The sequence below is a fragment of the Panthera onca genome, chromosome A1, assembly GCF_046562875.1.
Source record: "Panthera onca isolate mPanOnc1 chromosome A1, mPanOnc1 haplotype 2, whole genome shotgun sequence".
Classification (NCBI taxonomy): Eukaryota; Metazoa; Chordata; class Mammalia; order Carnivora; family Felidae; genus Panthera; species Panthera onca.
In genome coordinates this window covers 228,464,818-228,479,217 of record NC_138339.1, presented here as the reverse complement: position 1 = coordinate 228,479,217, position 14,400 = coordinate 228,464,818, and the positions used below count along the sequence as shown (strand labels likewise).

The 14,400-nt window shown below is 39.3% G+C and overlaps 1 protein-coding gene across 8 annotated transcripts in view; it reads right to left on the bottom strand.

Moving 5' to 3' along the window:
- Positions 1–14,400, bottom strand: part of STARD13 (StAR related lipid transfer domain containing 13) — a 237,322-nt gene that overhangs the window by 31,765 nt on the left and 191,157 nt on the right. For all 8 annotated transcript variants that reach the window (XM_078433466.2, XM_078442332.2, XM_060637375.3 and 5 more), the window contains exon 4: positions 6,288–6,351. In XM_078433466.2, the coding sequence (XP_078289592.1) occupies positions 6,288–6,351 (64 nt within the window). The remainder of the gene's footprint in view (positions 1–6,287; positions 6,352–14,400) is intronic.

Sequence of the window (14,400 nt, the reverse complement as noted above, 5' to 3'; positions counted from 1 at the left end):
CAAACAAAACAAAGAAAAAAGAAAAAAAAAAAAAAAACACCCATTCTCCTTTAGCATCCTGTGCATATGATTATCATAGTATGTCCCAAAGGGCAGTGACATGATTCTGTCTGGTTTTTCCACCAGGGCAGAATCTTTCAACCTATTGATAGTGACCTACAATAAGAAACTTTCCATCACAACTTAAGGCACACACATGTTACAATAAACAAACATACAAACGAATAAATAACCAAGCTCATGATATAAATATTATCCTTGTTTTTACTCATATTTTATAATCTAGTTTAGTCTATTTTTCTTAATATTGTCTGTTACCCAACAAAATTGTTTCACAGCTCACCAACGTGTCGTGACTGACAATATGAAAAACACACTGTACTAGAGTTTAAGTTTTTTTTTTTTTTCTAAACACTCAGGGCCCAGCAGACTTAACGTGCATACAGCCGACTCTCCAGTAATTGTGGAAGTGTACTGATTAAGAGATATTGAGATCTCCTCTGTTTGATAATTTTTTTTGAGGCTTAAAAACAAATAGCTTGATTATTTAGGAATGCAAAATGGAAATCTCTAGGAGTGAGATGTATTTATGAGAAAAAGACACACCAGACGAACCTTAATCTCCCATCTCAATGGTTTAGTATACCATGGAAATACAGACACAGAGTGTCTGGATTTCAGCAAAAGAACTGACAAGAGATTCTCACGATATCGTTGTGACCAAGATGGCTAACCGTGTTGGATGCTATAGAGAGTTCTTTTGGTAACTGGTTGAGTAGTTCACACCAAAGAGTGTGGTCAAAAGGCTGAATGCAACTACAGGGGAGCTCTCTGGAGGATGCCTCAAAGTTATGTCAATTTTAAGAATAACTTGAATGAGCCAGGAGAACTCATGTTAGGTAATTCACTAAGTAATGTTGACCAAGGTACCCTTTTTGAGAGTCAATTATCTCAGTTGTAAATGGGACTAATAGTAATATAAATCCAGCATGATTTGTCAACACAGCCAAAGGAGATTATATGTGAAAATGCCACGTAAACCTTAAAGTACAATGTAAAGCTACTTATTGTTGTTAGAGACTGGTGATATCGGGATGTATAAAGACCTTAACAGAACTGAATGGCGGCCTCTTAATGAGATAAAATTTCATGAAGTAAAAATAAATTAAATAAATAAACAAACCAAAAACCCTAAGTCACTCACCATAGACAGTTTGAGAAACTGTTCAAGATTGAGCAGAGGTCAGAAAACTTTCTGTAAAGGGTCAGATAGTAAATACTATAGGTTTCTGGGCCATGCGATCCCTGTCATACCTGGTCAACTCTGCTATTAGAGCCAGAAGAATGAGTGCTCTAATGCAAGTTTCACTTTGTTTGCAAAAACAGGAACAGTGGTTTGCGGACCCCCAGTCTAGAGGATTGAGCATTGATGGGCTGCTGTGTGAAAAGTGAGCCCTCAGTGCTTCTGCAGAGAAAAGAGCTAGAATCCAATGGGCGAGAGTTTACGTCAAATCCGCTTTCGGCTTACTGTATGGAAGACTTCCAGTAATTAGAAAGAAAATAAATTGCCCTGCAGTGCAGCAAACTCATCGTGGCTAGATGCTCACAGGCAGAGGCTGAGTGGGCTATGAGCAAGGCTCTCGGAAGTAAATCCTGTAGTGGATGAGAGGCTGGAGGAGATGATGGAACATCCCTTCCAACTCAAAGATCTAATGGCTCTAGGATATGCACCTGCAATTATCTTCAATTTGAGACTGTAATACTCTCCAGTCAAGCGAATGCTGGAATACGACGTAATTTTTTTCTCTTTTGACTCTGCTGTTTGGAGCTAGTGGGAAGCGTCTAATTTGGAGGGAGAGACTGGGGTGTGTGTGAAAAGCAGAGGGGGTGGAGGGGAGAGGAGACCGGGCCCCTGGACAACAGCTGCAGCTCCTTTGAAATGCTGATAGCATCCAGGCCCCGAGATGCTGGCTGCAAGGTGGCAATTAGTCATGGTTTCTGAGTTGCTTTCCACCTTTGGTCATGATTCAGAGAGCTTTATTAAAACTATAACTTTAACCAGAACCATCTGAAGCCAGCCTTTCTCTCTTGGGAAATCGTAGGGAAGAGCCTTGTGAGCATATATGTCTGTCTCTTTCCTCATTTAACAGACAGCCTACTGGAGTCTTTGGTCTCGACTTTAACTTTGAATGAAAGTCATAGCACATAAACACTAACCAATGGGGAGTTTTAAGGTCATCGTGAAGCAAGTGTGAATTTTGTAGGTAATGATGAAGAAGAAACACTTTTTCTGAGAACAAGTAGCTCTGTGTGGGCCTTGGAGTTTTTAATTTAGATGAAATGCTGATATTTTGGCTTTTCCGAAAAATGGGAACATTCTGAGTTGAAATTATATATTTCTCAGAGACAAATGCCAAACAGACATTGCAAAAGAAAGGTGTTTTTTTTCTTTTTAATTTTTTTATTTTAATGGCATTTGGCCAGATCTTTACACTGGAAACAGGAGCCCACACAGGTCCACAGCTGCAAGAGGCAGCTAATCCACGGTTACATAGAAATTTAGAAGTGTATCTTCCATTCAGGTTAACGGGAGCTGAGTGGTGGAGTCCACCTGTTCAGAAGCTGGAATGTACCCTTTGCAGGGTTGCAGGGGAAGGAGCCTGAAGCCAGAGGCAGGGGAGCTGCTGGTGTCCTCAGGGTCTCCAGAAATGCCTCCCGCCTGGGTTTTAGTAAGTGTCTCAGTGAGGTGTGTGGCCGAGACTGAGAATACTCTTCTCTACCTGACTCTCACAGAGACAGGGAAGGTTACCTTGAATCTCTGATAAATCACTTTTCTCTCCCACAAAGAGAAAATCTTGCGCTACTATCTTGAGAGGGGGAGGCAGGTGTGATTTCATTTCTCCTGGGGCTTTGCAAGTAGCCATTTGTTGTCCAAGAAAGGCGTGCGCCCAAGTAAGTATGAATGAGGCTTCACCATCCTCATCTGTTTCTATACTTGTTTTTCTTTCTTGGGTGAACCCATCAAACTCTTCAGAATTTAAAAAACAAAATCCAATGAGAAGGAAATGCAAAGCAGAGCAAGGACATTCACTGTGAGAGACCCAGAGATGCATTTCTACAAGGACATTAAATAAATCATGGACTTCTGTACAGATGGCAAGAAACATCCCTCTTCTAAAAACAACAATAAAAATGCATTATAATTGTATGTATTGCAGAGGAAACTCTTCCAGGCCTCAGGCCAAGTGCCAGAAGTCCCCTCAGACTCCAGTACATTTCTGAATTCTGTGTTATTTTTTTTTTTTTAAATTTAATGTTTATTTATTTTTGGGAGAGAGAGACAGAGCATGAGCGGGGGAGGGGCAGAGACAGAGAGGAAGACATAGTATCCAGAGCAGGCTCCGAGCTGTCAGCACAGAGCCCGATGCGGGGCTCCAACCCTCGAACCGTGAGAACATGACCTGAGCCAAAGTCTGACGCTTAACTGACTGAGCCACCCTGGTGCCCCCTTTGTGTTATTTTTTTAAAGTTTTTTTTTTTAATGTTTATTTATTTATTTTGAGGGACAGAGAGAGAGAGAAAGAGAGACAGAGAGACCAGGAGAGGGGCAGAGAGAGGGAGAGAAAGAATCCCTAGCATTTGCAGTGCAGAGCCTGACTCGGGGCTCGAACTCATGAACTGCGAGACCATGACCTGAGCCAACATCAAGAGTCAGATGCTTGGCTAACTGAGCCAGCCAGGCGCCCCTGTGAATTCTTTGAAAGGCAAGGAGGGGCATTTTGGTGCCAGGGTATCTGGGGTCAAACCTTGCTATTTCTGCGTGACTTTGAGCAAGTTACTCCCTGTGCATCCGTGACTCGGAGTACACGGGGAGGGACAGCGCCCGGCACAGAGCATGCTCTGTGTGGGTGTTTGCTGCCCACACAAACTGCTAGGTGAGCACATGTAGCCCTTTCATTGATCCCAAAGGGAGAAAGAACCACTGGGGCTATGGACACTTAGGCAATTTGGGGATGATATTCTACAGAATGAGTCACGTCTGGGCCTCTGCAGATGAGAGGTAAGGATTATATTTTTATTTCTTAGATTGCCTAAAATGGGGACATACCTAGAGGAAATGCTGCTGGTTGTCTTTTTCTTCCGACTAAACGAATTCCGAAGTTGACTGCAGTGTCACATGGTGCTTCTTCTCAAGTTTCACTTTCTACGTTTGATCATTTGACCTAGTCCTAGCTTGTATTTATGTATGTATTTATATTTTTTTGGTGCAGTAAAATAAAGGGTGAGCCTATGACTTGTGGAAGGGGCAGATCACAGGCATGCACACCCCCACACGGTCTCCTGCATAACTGCTTAGACCACAGCCCCAGATGCTGGTCATTATTGAGATTCACAAGGTGGTGAAGACCACATGTTGAAATTATTTATTTGAGAAGTCAGGCCATGTCTTCTCAATTTACTGAGTGCAAAGCCGTATTTTATTTCAGTGCATGCATTTGTGAGGCCTCTAGCTGAGCAGGGGCTGTAAGGGTAAGGGCCGCTACATCCAACGTGAGGAATAAATTAAGAATGTCAGAATACTGAAGTGACCGATTTACAGAGGAACTTTTGTGAAGGTAACACACAACCAGCCTAACAAATGTTATTCCGGCCGATCTCACATGTGGGTTTTTGAAAAGCTGGTGATAGGGTGAGAATCTGATCACTCCACTTGGCTGAAAACAAATCATGTCATTAGTTTTTGTCTCTTGTAATACACTGCAGCTACACAGATCTGTCTAGGAAGCCGTATGGATCAGCCATGCTTTAGACACATAGGCGTGGCTGTGTTAGGTTAATAAGAACCATGTGTTACGACCAAAACAACATCTGATGCTCACGCTTCAGATCGTGTGTATGCTTTTCAAGGGGTCTATTCAGCCAGACAGCTGTTGGGACGCTTATTTCCACATTTTTAATTTGTCTTTGGCCTAGACAAATTGCTCATATTTTAATATTTCTCTGGATATTGTTTTTCACCATTTTACCTCATTAGCTTAAATCTTTGGTTTCTAACTCAAACTCCAAACTGTTTTTAAGGTGAGGTCAACCAAAATTCATTTGCTTTTTTTTTTTTTTTCCTTTGGGTGCTATTTTAGAATAGAAATTCAAATTCAAGTTATTTTTTAAAGATCAGGTTACTCAAGAGTGACTTAAAATCCATTGGATTTAATGATTTCTCTGGGTAGACCAGGATAAATAGCACTTTCTTTCGACTCAAAGATGTTTTCTCTGCTTCTTCAAAATATACTGTGGCTTGACTTGTTACATATTGGAGATGTGAAATGAAAAAAGTAGTCAACGATCTTATTTTGAATTTCCCAAGAGGATCAATTCACTGAGGGATAGGGAGGGTTTTCAGCGACAGTGGTTATTAGGAGCCTTGATTTTGGAGTCAGGCATGCCTGAGTTTGAAACTCCGTTCTCCCGCTGGCTTAAAGATCATGAGCAAATGACAACCCGTTCAAGTTTTATTTCCTTTGTCTAGAAAACAGAGATCCTACCTGAATGGATTCAATGAGATCACGTATGGCAAGCACATAACATAGCTCCTCGAAAACAGTAAGTGCTCAATAAAGTACAGCTTTATTTCAGAACTGAAGTGTCCTGTCTCATTCCTACAGAGGGAATAGCACATGCTAGTCATAGAACACGGAGGGAGCATAGTGACTCTTAAAACTGAACGAAATTCCTTGTGAGCAGAGAGAAGTGTAAGTGGGAGGGATGGTATAGAGGAGGCAGGCCCCGCATCTTGTTGCCACACTCCACACGACCCCTCACCGATTATGAAATGAACCTGCCTGTGGATGAGCACATCTTCCAGGGTACTTGGAAATAAAATGCTATGGAACAGGATGAAGCAAAAGACATTTGGCACGGGCCCACGGGTTCTTTTCTGCATTCGCTTAATCTACACATCACTGTGGAGTACTTGAGACTGATGGGGAGTGGACACTTACGACTAAAGAAACTTCTAAAAGATGACCACAGAGAAGGCATTTTATATCTTTCAGCAAAACTCTTTGATCAAAATGAAAACAAAGTGAAATGGTGAAACAAATGGACCTCAGCCTGGATTTATCATGGGACTTATTTATGATGGTTATGATGAGCTGGGATATTTGGAAAACAAACATAGATGGTCGGGCATTTCAGAATTTTGCTTGGGTTCCTGTTGTTTTTAATCCATGAATGCAAACTTCTTTTGTTAACATAAACCATGATCTTAGTAAGGTGTAGACACCTACCTTTTTCCTTTGGAAGTTCACATCAAGTTTCATTGAGGCACACTTGTTCAATGTATGCAGTCGTCTGAAAAGAAAGAAAAAGGTGGTGATTGCTACCACTAATAAGCCTAAATTTTCTTTTCAGATTGATTCTCATTTATTGCCAATGAAGTTGAAAGTGTAGAAATGAAAAGTTATGTCCCTACAAAGTACTGTACCCACTCAAGGTATGCTATGCAAAGCGTCCCGTTGGCTTTCCAGCCTACCAGTCCCTACCCATCCCCTAATCTAAACCCAGCCTTTTCCTGGCTTCCCTCTCCTTTCCTGGAATGCATGAACAGTCATCTTAGCCCTGCTTTCACCAGTCCCTCCATTCATTTGCCACCGCGATCATGCTAGTCCCCAAATTCAGATCAACTTAACCATCTGTCCTCTCCCCTACTCTTGGGCTATTGGGTATAAATGGCAAGATAACTCAGTGCTGAATTATATATATGGTAGACTAAATTGTGTCCCCACCCAAACTCGTATGCTGAAACCCTAACCCTCAATGTTATTGTATGTGGAGTAAGAAGTAATTGAGGTTAAATGAGGTCACAGGAAAGAGCTCTGATCCAACAGAATTGGTTCCTTACAAGGGGAGACACCAGAGAGCTCGCGCTCTCTCAATGTGCCATGTGAGAACACAGTGAGAAGGTGGCTGTCTGCTAGTCAGAAAGAGTGTGCTTACCAGGGACCAAGCCCTGCTGGCACCTTGATCTTGGACTTTCCAGCCTCCAGCACTGTGCGAAAATAAATGTCTGTTGTTTAAGACACTCAGTCTGTGGTATTTTGTTATGGCAGACCAGGCTGACGAATAAATACATTTTGATTTTCATCCTCAGCTGGGCTCTGAAAATTGCTACTCAGCATTCCTTTCATTTTTTTGTCTGGTTGGCTCCCAATCTCAGATCATGAAAAATATCCCAGTCCCACAACAGAGAACTTAGCCACTGCTGTCAATGAGAAAATATAGCTGAACATAAGCTATCAGACATAAATTCTTTTAATAATCCTTTCCTTCATCATAAAAAAAATGATGTTCCTCTTCTTTTTCAAAGCTAACCCTTTCATCTTGTTTTTTATTTCAACATCCACCACTTCTTCTGGGACCTTGATACCTCATTTATTCCCTCACCTCAGCAAATTCTCTCGACTGCTTTCTTCTCTTTAAGCTTATCCCTGTCTTGAACAAATTGACTAACCAATTAGTTAGCTACCTAAATCACCATAATCACACAAACAATTTTCCCCTCAATCCTAATCTTTCCATCAAGCAACTGTACTAACCTACCCCAATATTCCCTTCCTTACACTACTCAACTGCCCGAGGACAGTCTCAATATTCATTCACTCTTCAATCCATTACAATGTAATTTCCTAAAATGCTCTTGCAAATACCTTTACTAGTTTACTTTATCTGATTATACTTTAAAAATCATACTTATTGAATGCATATGGTTTGAAGAGTCACACATTACCCCTCCTCCTGTCCTTTTTCATCTATGCCTCTTTGGGGGCAACTCTTCGCCCATTTCTTTTGTTGGCGTTTACCTCTAACAACATGTTTATGCTGTTACTTCTTGATTTTTCAGTACAAATCATTATTTATAGACTTTATTCTCTGCATGATGATTTATTTTTTTTTTTTTTACTACCTGTCTCCATCCCTCACCTACCCCCCATTCATACACTGTATCTTTTATAATTATAGTTATGTCATAATTTCAGTTTTTGGATAAATCAGTATTCAGTGTTTATTATATTTATTATTGACCATGTAAATGCTGTTCACATGTATATCACACTCTGATTATTTTGTCTTCCATTCTCAACTTTTCATTATCCTAGGAGTTAATAAGTGTCTTGTTTATTTGTTTCCTTAGTTTTCAATGTATTTATCCCTAAATTCAAACTCAAATACTTCCTCAGCTATCTAACTCCCTAAGTGTGTTACTCTAGTAATCTAATTTCCTTGGTGACGTCTCTCTCAGAGCCTTCTTACCTGTTCTAGTTGGGGGTTTGCTGCCCTTGTTTTTATTTTATTTTATTTTATTTTATTTTATTTTATTTTATTTTACTATCATGGGCTGAACAGATTTCTCAGCACTCAGATTCTCAGATTTTTCTTGAGTGTGTTTTCTAATATGCTGAGGCTGAGCTACAAAAGAGGCCTGAGAACCTCAATATTTAGAACATAAATATCACTGTCACTGAAGTTCCCATTTTCACTTGAGTGCCTCACCTTCAACTATGTCTAGTGTTCCCCCAGCCTAGGGAACTTCTGTTGTAGCCTCTCTAGGCAATCAACTTCTAGTTTTGGGCTGATGGTGGGGAAGAAAAGTCACCTAGATATAAACTGGGGGAGTAAATCCAGGGCTCTATCTACTTTAAAACAGAATTTCAAACAACCGTCTTCTTTTTAGCCTCCCTTAAATGTCAATCCCCATTTTTGAGCTTTTTAGGATTATTGTAGTACAGACTGAATTTATGACTTATTTCACTGACCACTTAGCTTTTATTTCTTGGGCTTGCCAAGTTCTCTACTACATCATTTCTGTTTTTCTGCTTTGAAAATTTTATAGTTGTGGTGTCTCTCTTTGTATGGACATCTGCTTTTGTAAAGGAATGCCTCTCTAAATCAGTGGGAATTTAGATAGCAAGAAAATTCAGGTGTTCAATCTCCTATCTTTGATGACTCCTTTTGTATTCTGACTGCTCTGGCTTTAAATTTTCAGCTCAATGAGTTTTGGCAATTTTAACTACCCTCAAACAAGGTAAAGAACATTTTTGCACATAGGAACGTTCTCTTGTGCTCCTTTACCATCAATTCTCTCCTCACCACCACATCCCCTCCTACCTCCCTCAGGGTCATCTTCTTTCTGATTTCTATCACTCATAGACTGATTTTGCCGATCCTTGGTTATCATATAAATGGAATCATATGGTATGTAGTTTTGTGTGTCTGGCTTTTTTTTTTTTTTTCACTCAACACAATATTTTTGAGATTGATCCATTTTATGGAGTATAGCAGTAATCATTCCTTTTAATGGCAGAGTAGTTTTCCATGGTATAAAGACATACAATTGGTTTATCTACTCTTTTGCTGGTGGATATTTAGGCTATTTCCAGTTGTGACTAATGCTTTTTGATCACCAAATTCCATATCTTCTTTTTAGCAAAGACCTGTTTGTAGTAATGGGCAATAATCCCCACTCTCCATTCCTTGAAACTTTTCTCTTTGGCATTTAAGATTATGAGTTCCCTCATCTCTCTAAACACTATCTCCTTCCTGTCACCAAGTAGTACCTGCCCCTTAACTATTAATATTTTTTAGGATTCAGACTATAGTCATTGCTCTTTTTATTCTGCATGAATATACTGAAATATATTATCCCATCAAATAGACTCTGATGATGTCCAATCTTCTTTCTCTAACCCAGATACCTCCCTTGAGCCCCAGAGTCACGTTTCTAACTACTCATTAATCTCACCCATTTGTGGGGTTCTGCTGACCCTTCAAACTCAACTTTCAAAATTGAGCTCATCGTATTCTCTTCCAAACTTGTTTCTGATACTTACTGTCTTATCTTGATTAAGAGCATCACCAAGTAGGCCAGCCAAATGGAGTCATCTTGACACTTTTCTTCTTTAAGGTCTGTATTCATTTGATTACCAAGTCCCATCAATTACATCTCTGTGGTATTTTTGAAATCTTGCCTCTTCTTTGGCCCTATTTTGGTGCCTTCTCATCTTTTACCTAAGCCAGGCAATAGCCTCTTAATTGGTTTCACTACCAATTCAAATGCTTTACATTAAAACCAGTTCTATTTCTCAACTTTTTCTCATGTCACTCATTTATTTAAAAATATCTGATGACTCCCCTTATTTTCAGCCATCTCCAGTTTACCCACTGACTACACATTCATTAGTGTCAAATATAATAAGCAACCCTGGATTAGACACTGATCATTTAGTCTGAAGCTATCTTTAGCATGGGCTTGGCCTTTGCTCTTATAACTGACAGCCTATCTTTTTGGTCAGTTCCACATGTGTCCATTGCTGCCTAAGACCTAAGAGTGGTATGTGAGGTAAATTTTATATATACATTCTCATTTGGATATATAATGAGGTACAGAAGAGCTTCAATAAGTCGATGTTGCTCATCTGGCAGCTCTGTAACAGGTTTGTTTAGGTAAGGATTGCTTGTCATTTACAAAATTTACTTTTCTAACAAACTGTTCTTCCATCATAGGTTGGAATCACAAACAAACATTTTTATTCTGTGCAAAAGTTTTTGATCTCCTACATACACAAAAGCCATCAAAGGGCTCATCCTTTATATGTCACGTGCTTGAATATGCTTTCTACTTTTTGACACAAACAAGAGGTCAATTTGTTATTTTTCTAAAGCTGGAGACTCAAACAAACTAGATTTGACTACCTAGATTTGGGTCCTTTTATCTCCCCTGAACCCAGATATTTGCCTGCACTTTAAGAGTTGCTCCTCTTCTTGGAAAAAAAATATTTGTAAAACCTGTATCTTGTAAAGGACTTGTGCCCAGAATACATAAGAGCTCCACAATAAATTCCATAATAGGTCAAACAATCTTGAGTTTTTAAACATGCAAAATATTTGAACATACAGTTCGTTTTTTAAATGTTTATTTTTGAGAGAGAGAGAGAGAGAGTGCACAAGCAGGGAGGGACAGAGAGAGGGAGACACAGAATCTGAAGCAGGCTCCCGGTTCCAAGCTGTCAGCACAGAGCCTGATGTGAAGCCCGATGAGGGGCTCAAACTCACAAACTGTGAGATCATGACCTGAGCCGAAGTCAGATGCTTAACCAACTGAGCTACCCAGATGCCTCTGAACATACAGTTCTAAAAGAAGATATTCAAATGGCAAATAAGCACATGAAAAGATGCTTAGTGGTCATGGGAGAAATGCAAATTAAAATAATAAGACACACTGGAATGCCTAAATTAAAAACACTGTCAACACTAAGTTTTAGCAAAGACATAGAACCACTGGAACTTCCAAAAGGATACAGCCTCCTTGGAAAACAATTTGGTAATATCTTACTAAATTAAACATATTCTTAGAATATGACCCAGCAATTCTACTCTTAGTTATATCCAAGATAAAATAAATCGTACACCCATACAAAGACCTGTACGTGAATGTTCACAGCAAATTTATTCAGAAAATAGCCCCAAAGTGGAAATAACACAAAGGTCCCTTAACTGACAAATGGAAATAAAAACTGTGGTATACACATATAAAGAAATATTCAGAAATACAAAGGCACTAACAACTGATACATGCAACAAAATGGATGAGTCTCAGAGGCATTATGTTAAGTAAAAGAAGCCAGACACAAAGAGCACACGCTATATAATTGCATTTATACAAAATTTTAGAGAAGGTAGAACTGCAGTGACAGAAAACAGTTCAGTGGTTGCCAAATGTCAGCAACAGAGAACTTTTTGAGATAATGGAAATGTCCTACATCATGATTGTGGTGAATGTCACATAACTGTATACATTTGACAAAATTCAACAAATCGTAGGTTTTAAGTTGGTGAATTTTCTTGAATGTAAATTACACTTTTAATAAAGCTGAATAAAAAACACTGCAAGTGAGTGACATCGGTGGGAATGGTGGAATAAAAGTCTTCAATGCTCTGTTCCTTTATAAAAGTAAGAAGAATATTGTCAATAACTGTCAAAATCAACTTTTTAAGAACTCTGGAAAGCAATAAAGGCTTGCAACCATCCAAGTACTGTCTATTTAAGAAAAGTGGTTGAATCTACGTGGGAACAGGGAGATTTGAGGCATCTGACCTTGCCCTATTCTCATGTTTCTTTCCTCAGCTCTGCAAAAGCTTTGAAAAACAACAGCATCACAATCAGGGTACCTATGAAAACTGGCAGCCTAGCAGCCACTGGAGAGGGCAGAATGGGCTTGGCTCCCCAAAAGCTTCATTATTAAAGAACTGTCATTATCTGAGCTGCCTGGAAACTGCCTGAATGGCCCCCATTCACAGGGCTTATCTTCATTTAACCTGACTCTGAGCTCATCACTGAGAACAGTTTCCCCCCCAGGGTGTTTGTCAAAAACAATCAGCAGCAATTATTTAACATCATAGCTGCCTGAACCGCTGATAACATTTGGGCTAAACAAGATGTGAACCAAAATGAATGAAAAGGATAGCTGCAAGAATGAGATGTCCATAGGGGACTTAGAAAAGTTCTAACATATTCTTAGGAATCTAGAAGGCCAAGCACATATGAAGAACTGTGTGCATACCTAGAAAAGGCATAACAAAGTCCTAATTTCTCACCTCCGCTCGGCATTGTTGATCTGCACAAGCAGGAAATAAAGGCTAAGGCAGAATTATCAACTTCCTCCTGGAACATTGAAACCATAGCCCAATATGCACAAAGAGCCCTTGATAAAGGCTGGGAGACATACTGGTTCAAGGCATTTAAGGACAGTCCTGTTCAATCATTTGCTGACCGCTAAGCTAACCAAGTGGAGACTTCAGTGGTAATATATAGCAAAGTATTCAGACTTCAGAGAATTAGCTGAGGAAAGTCACTGAACTATAGCCACAACAAGGGAAGTCACTAAACTATAGCCACAGCAACAAACCTTGGGGAGAGGATATCTGATTTTGAGAGTTGCCACATTATAGTGTTCAAAATTTCTGGTATTAAACAAAAAATAACAAGACAACACACAGATTCTAAAGTTTAGATGGAGAGGCAAAAGACCCAGAATAGCCAACACAATATTGAAGCAGAAGAACAAAGTTGGAGGGCTGATACTACCCAACTTCAAGACTTACTATAAAGCTAAAGTAATCAATACAGTATGCTATTGGTAAAAGAATAGAAAAATGGATCCATGGAACAGCATAGAGAGCCTAGAAATAGACCAACACAAGTATGGTCAACTGATCTGTGACAAAGGAACAAAAGTAATATAATAGAGAACTGATAGCCTTTCAACAAATTTTGTTGCAACAACTGAACACACACACACACACACACACACACACACACACAACACACACACACACACAAACACAAATCCATCTAGACGCAGACCTTCTACTGATAGCCTTTCAACAATTTTTTTGCAACAACTGAACACACACACACACACACACACACACACACACACACAACACAAATCCATCTAGACACAGACCTTCTACCCATCACAAAAATTAACTCAAAATGAATCACAGACTTAAATGTAAACACAAAATTATAAGATCCCTGGAAGATAACATAGAAGGAAATCTAAATGACTTGAGGTTTGGTGATAACTTTTTAGATACAACACCAAAGACATGATCTATAAAATAAATAACTGATAAACTGGACTTCATTACAATTAAAAACTTCTGAGAAAGACATTGTTGAGTGTATGAGAAGACAAGTTATAGACTTGGAGAAAACATCTGCAAAAAACATATCTGATAAAGGACTATTGTCTAAAATATACAAAGAGCTCTTAAAACTTTAATAAGAAAACAATCAACCCAATTAAAAAATAGGCAAACAGTCTGAACAGACACTTCTCCAAACAAGACACACTGATGGCAAATTAAAATAACCATGAGATAACACCATACACTTATTAGAATGACAAAATTATAAAACATTGACCACACAAAATGCTGACAAGAATGTGAAGCAACAGGAATGCTCACTCACTGCGGTTGGGGATGCAAAATGGTACAGCACTTTGGAAGACAGTCTGACAGTTTCTTACTGCCAAACATACCCATACCATAGGACTGAGCAATCACACTCTGGTATTTTACCCAAATGAGTTGAAAACTTATGTACATATAAAAACCTGCACAGGAATGTTTATAGCAGACTTATTCATAACTGCAAAAACCTGGAAGCAACCAAGAAGTCCTTCAGTAGGTGAACGGATAAATCAACTGTGATATATCCAGACAATGGAATATTATTCAGTGTTAAAAGAAACTGAGCCATCAATCCATGAAAAGACATGGAGGGACCTTAAATGCATACTACCAAGTGAAAGAAGCCAATCTGTGAAGTCTACG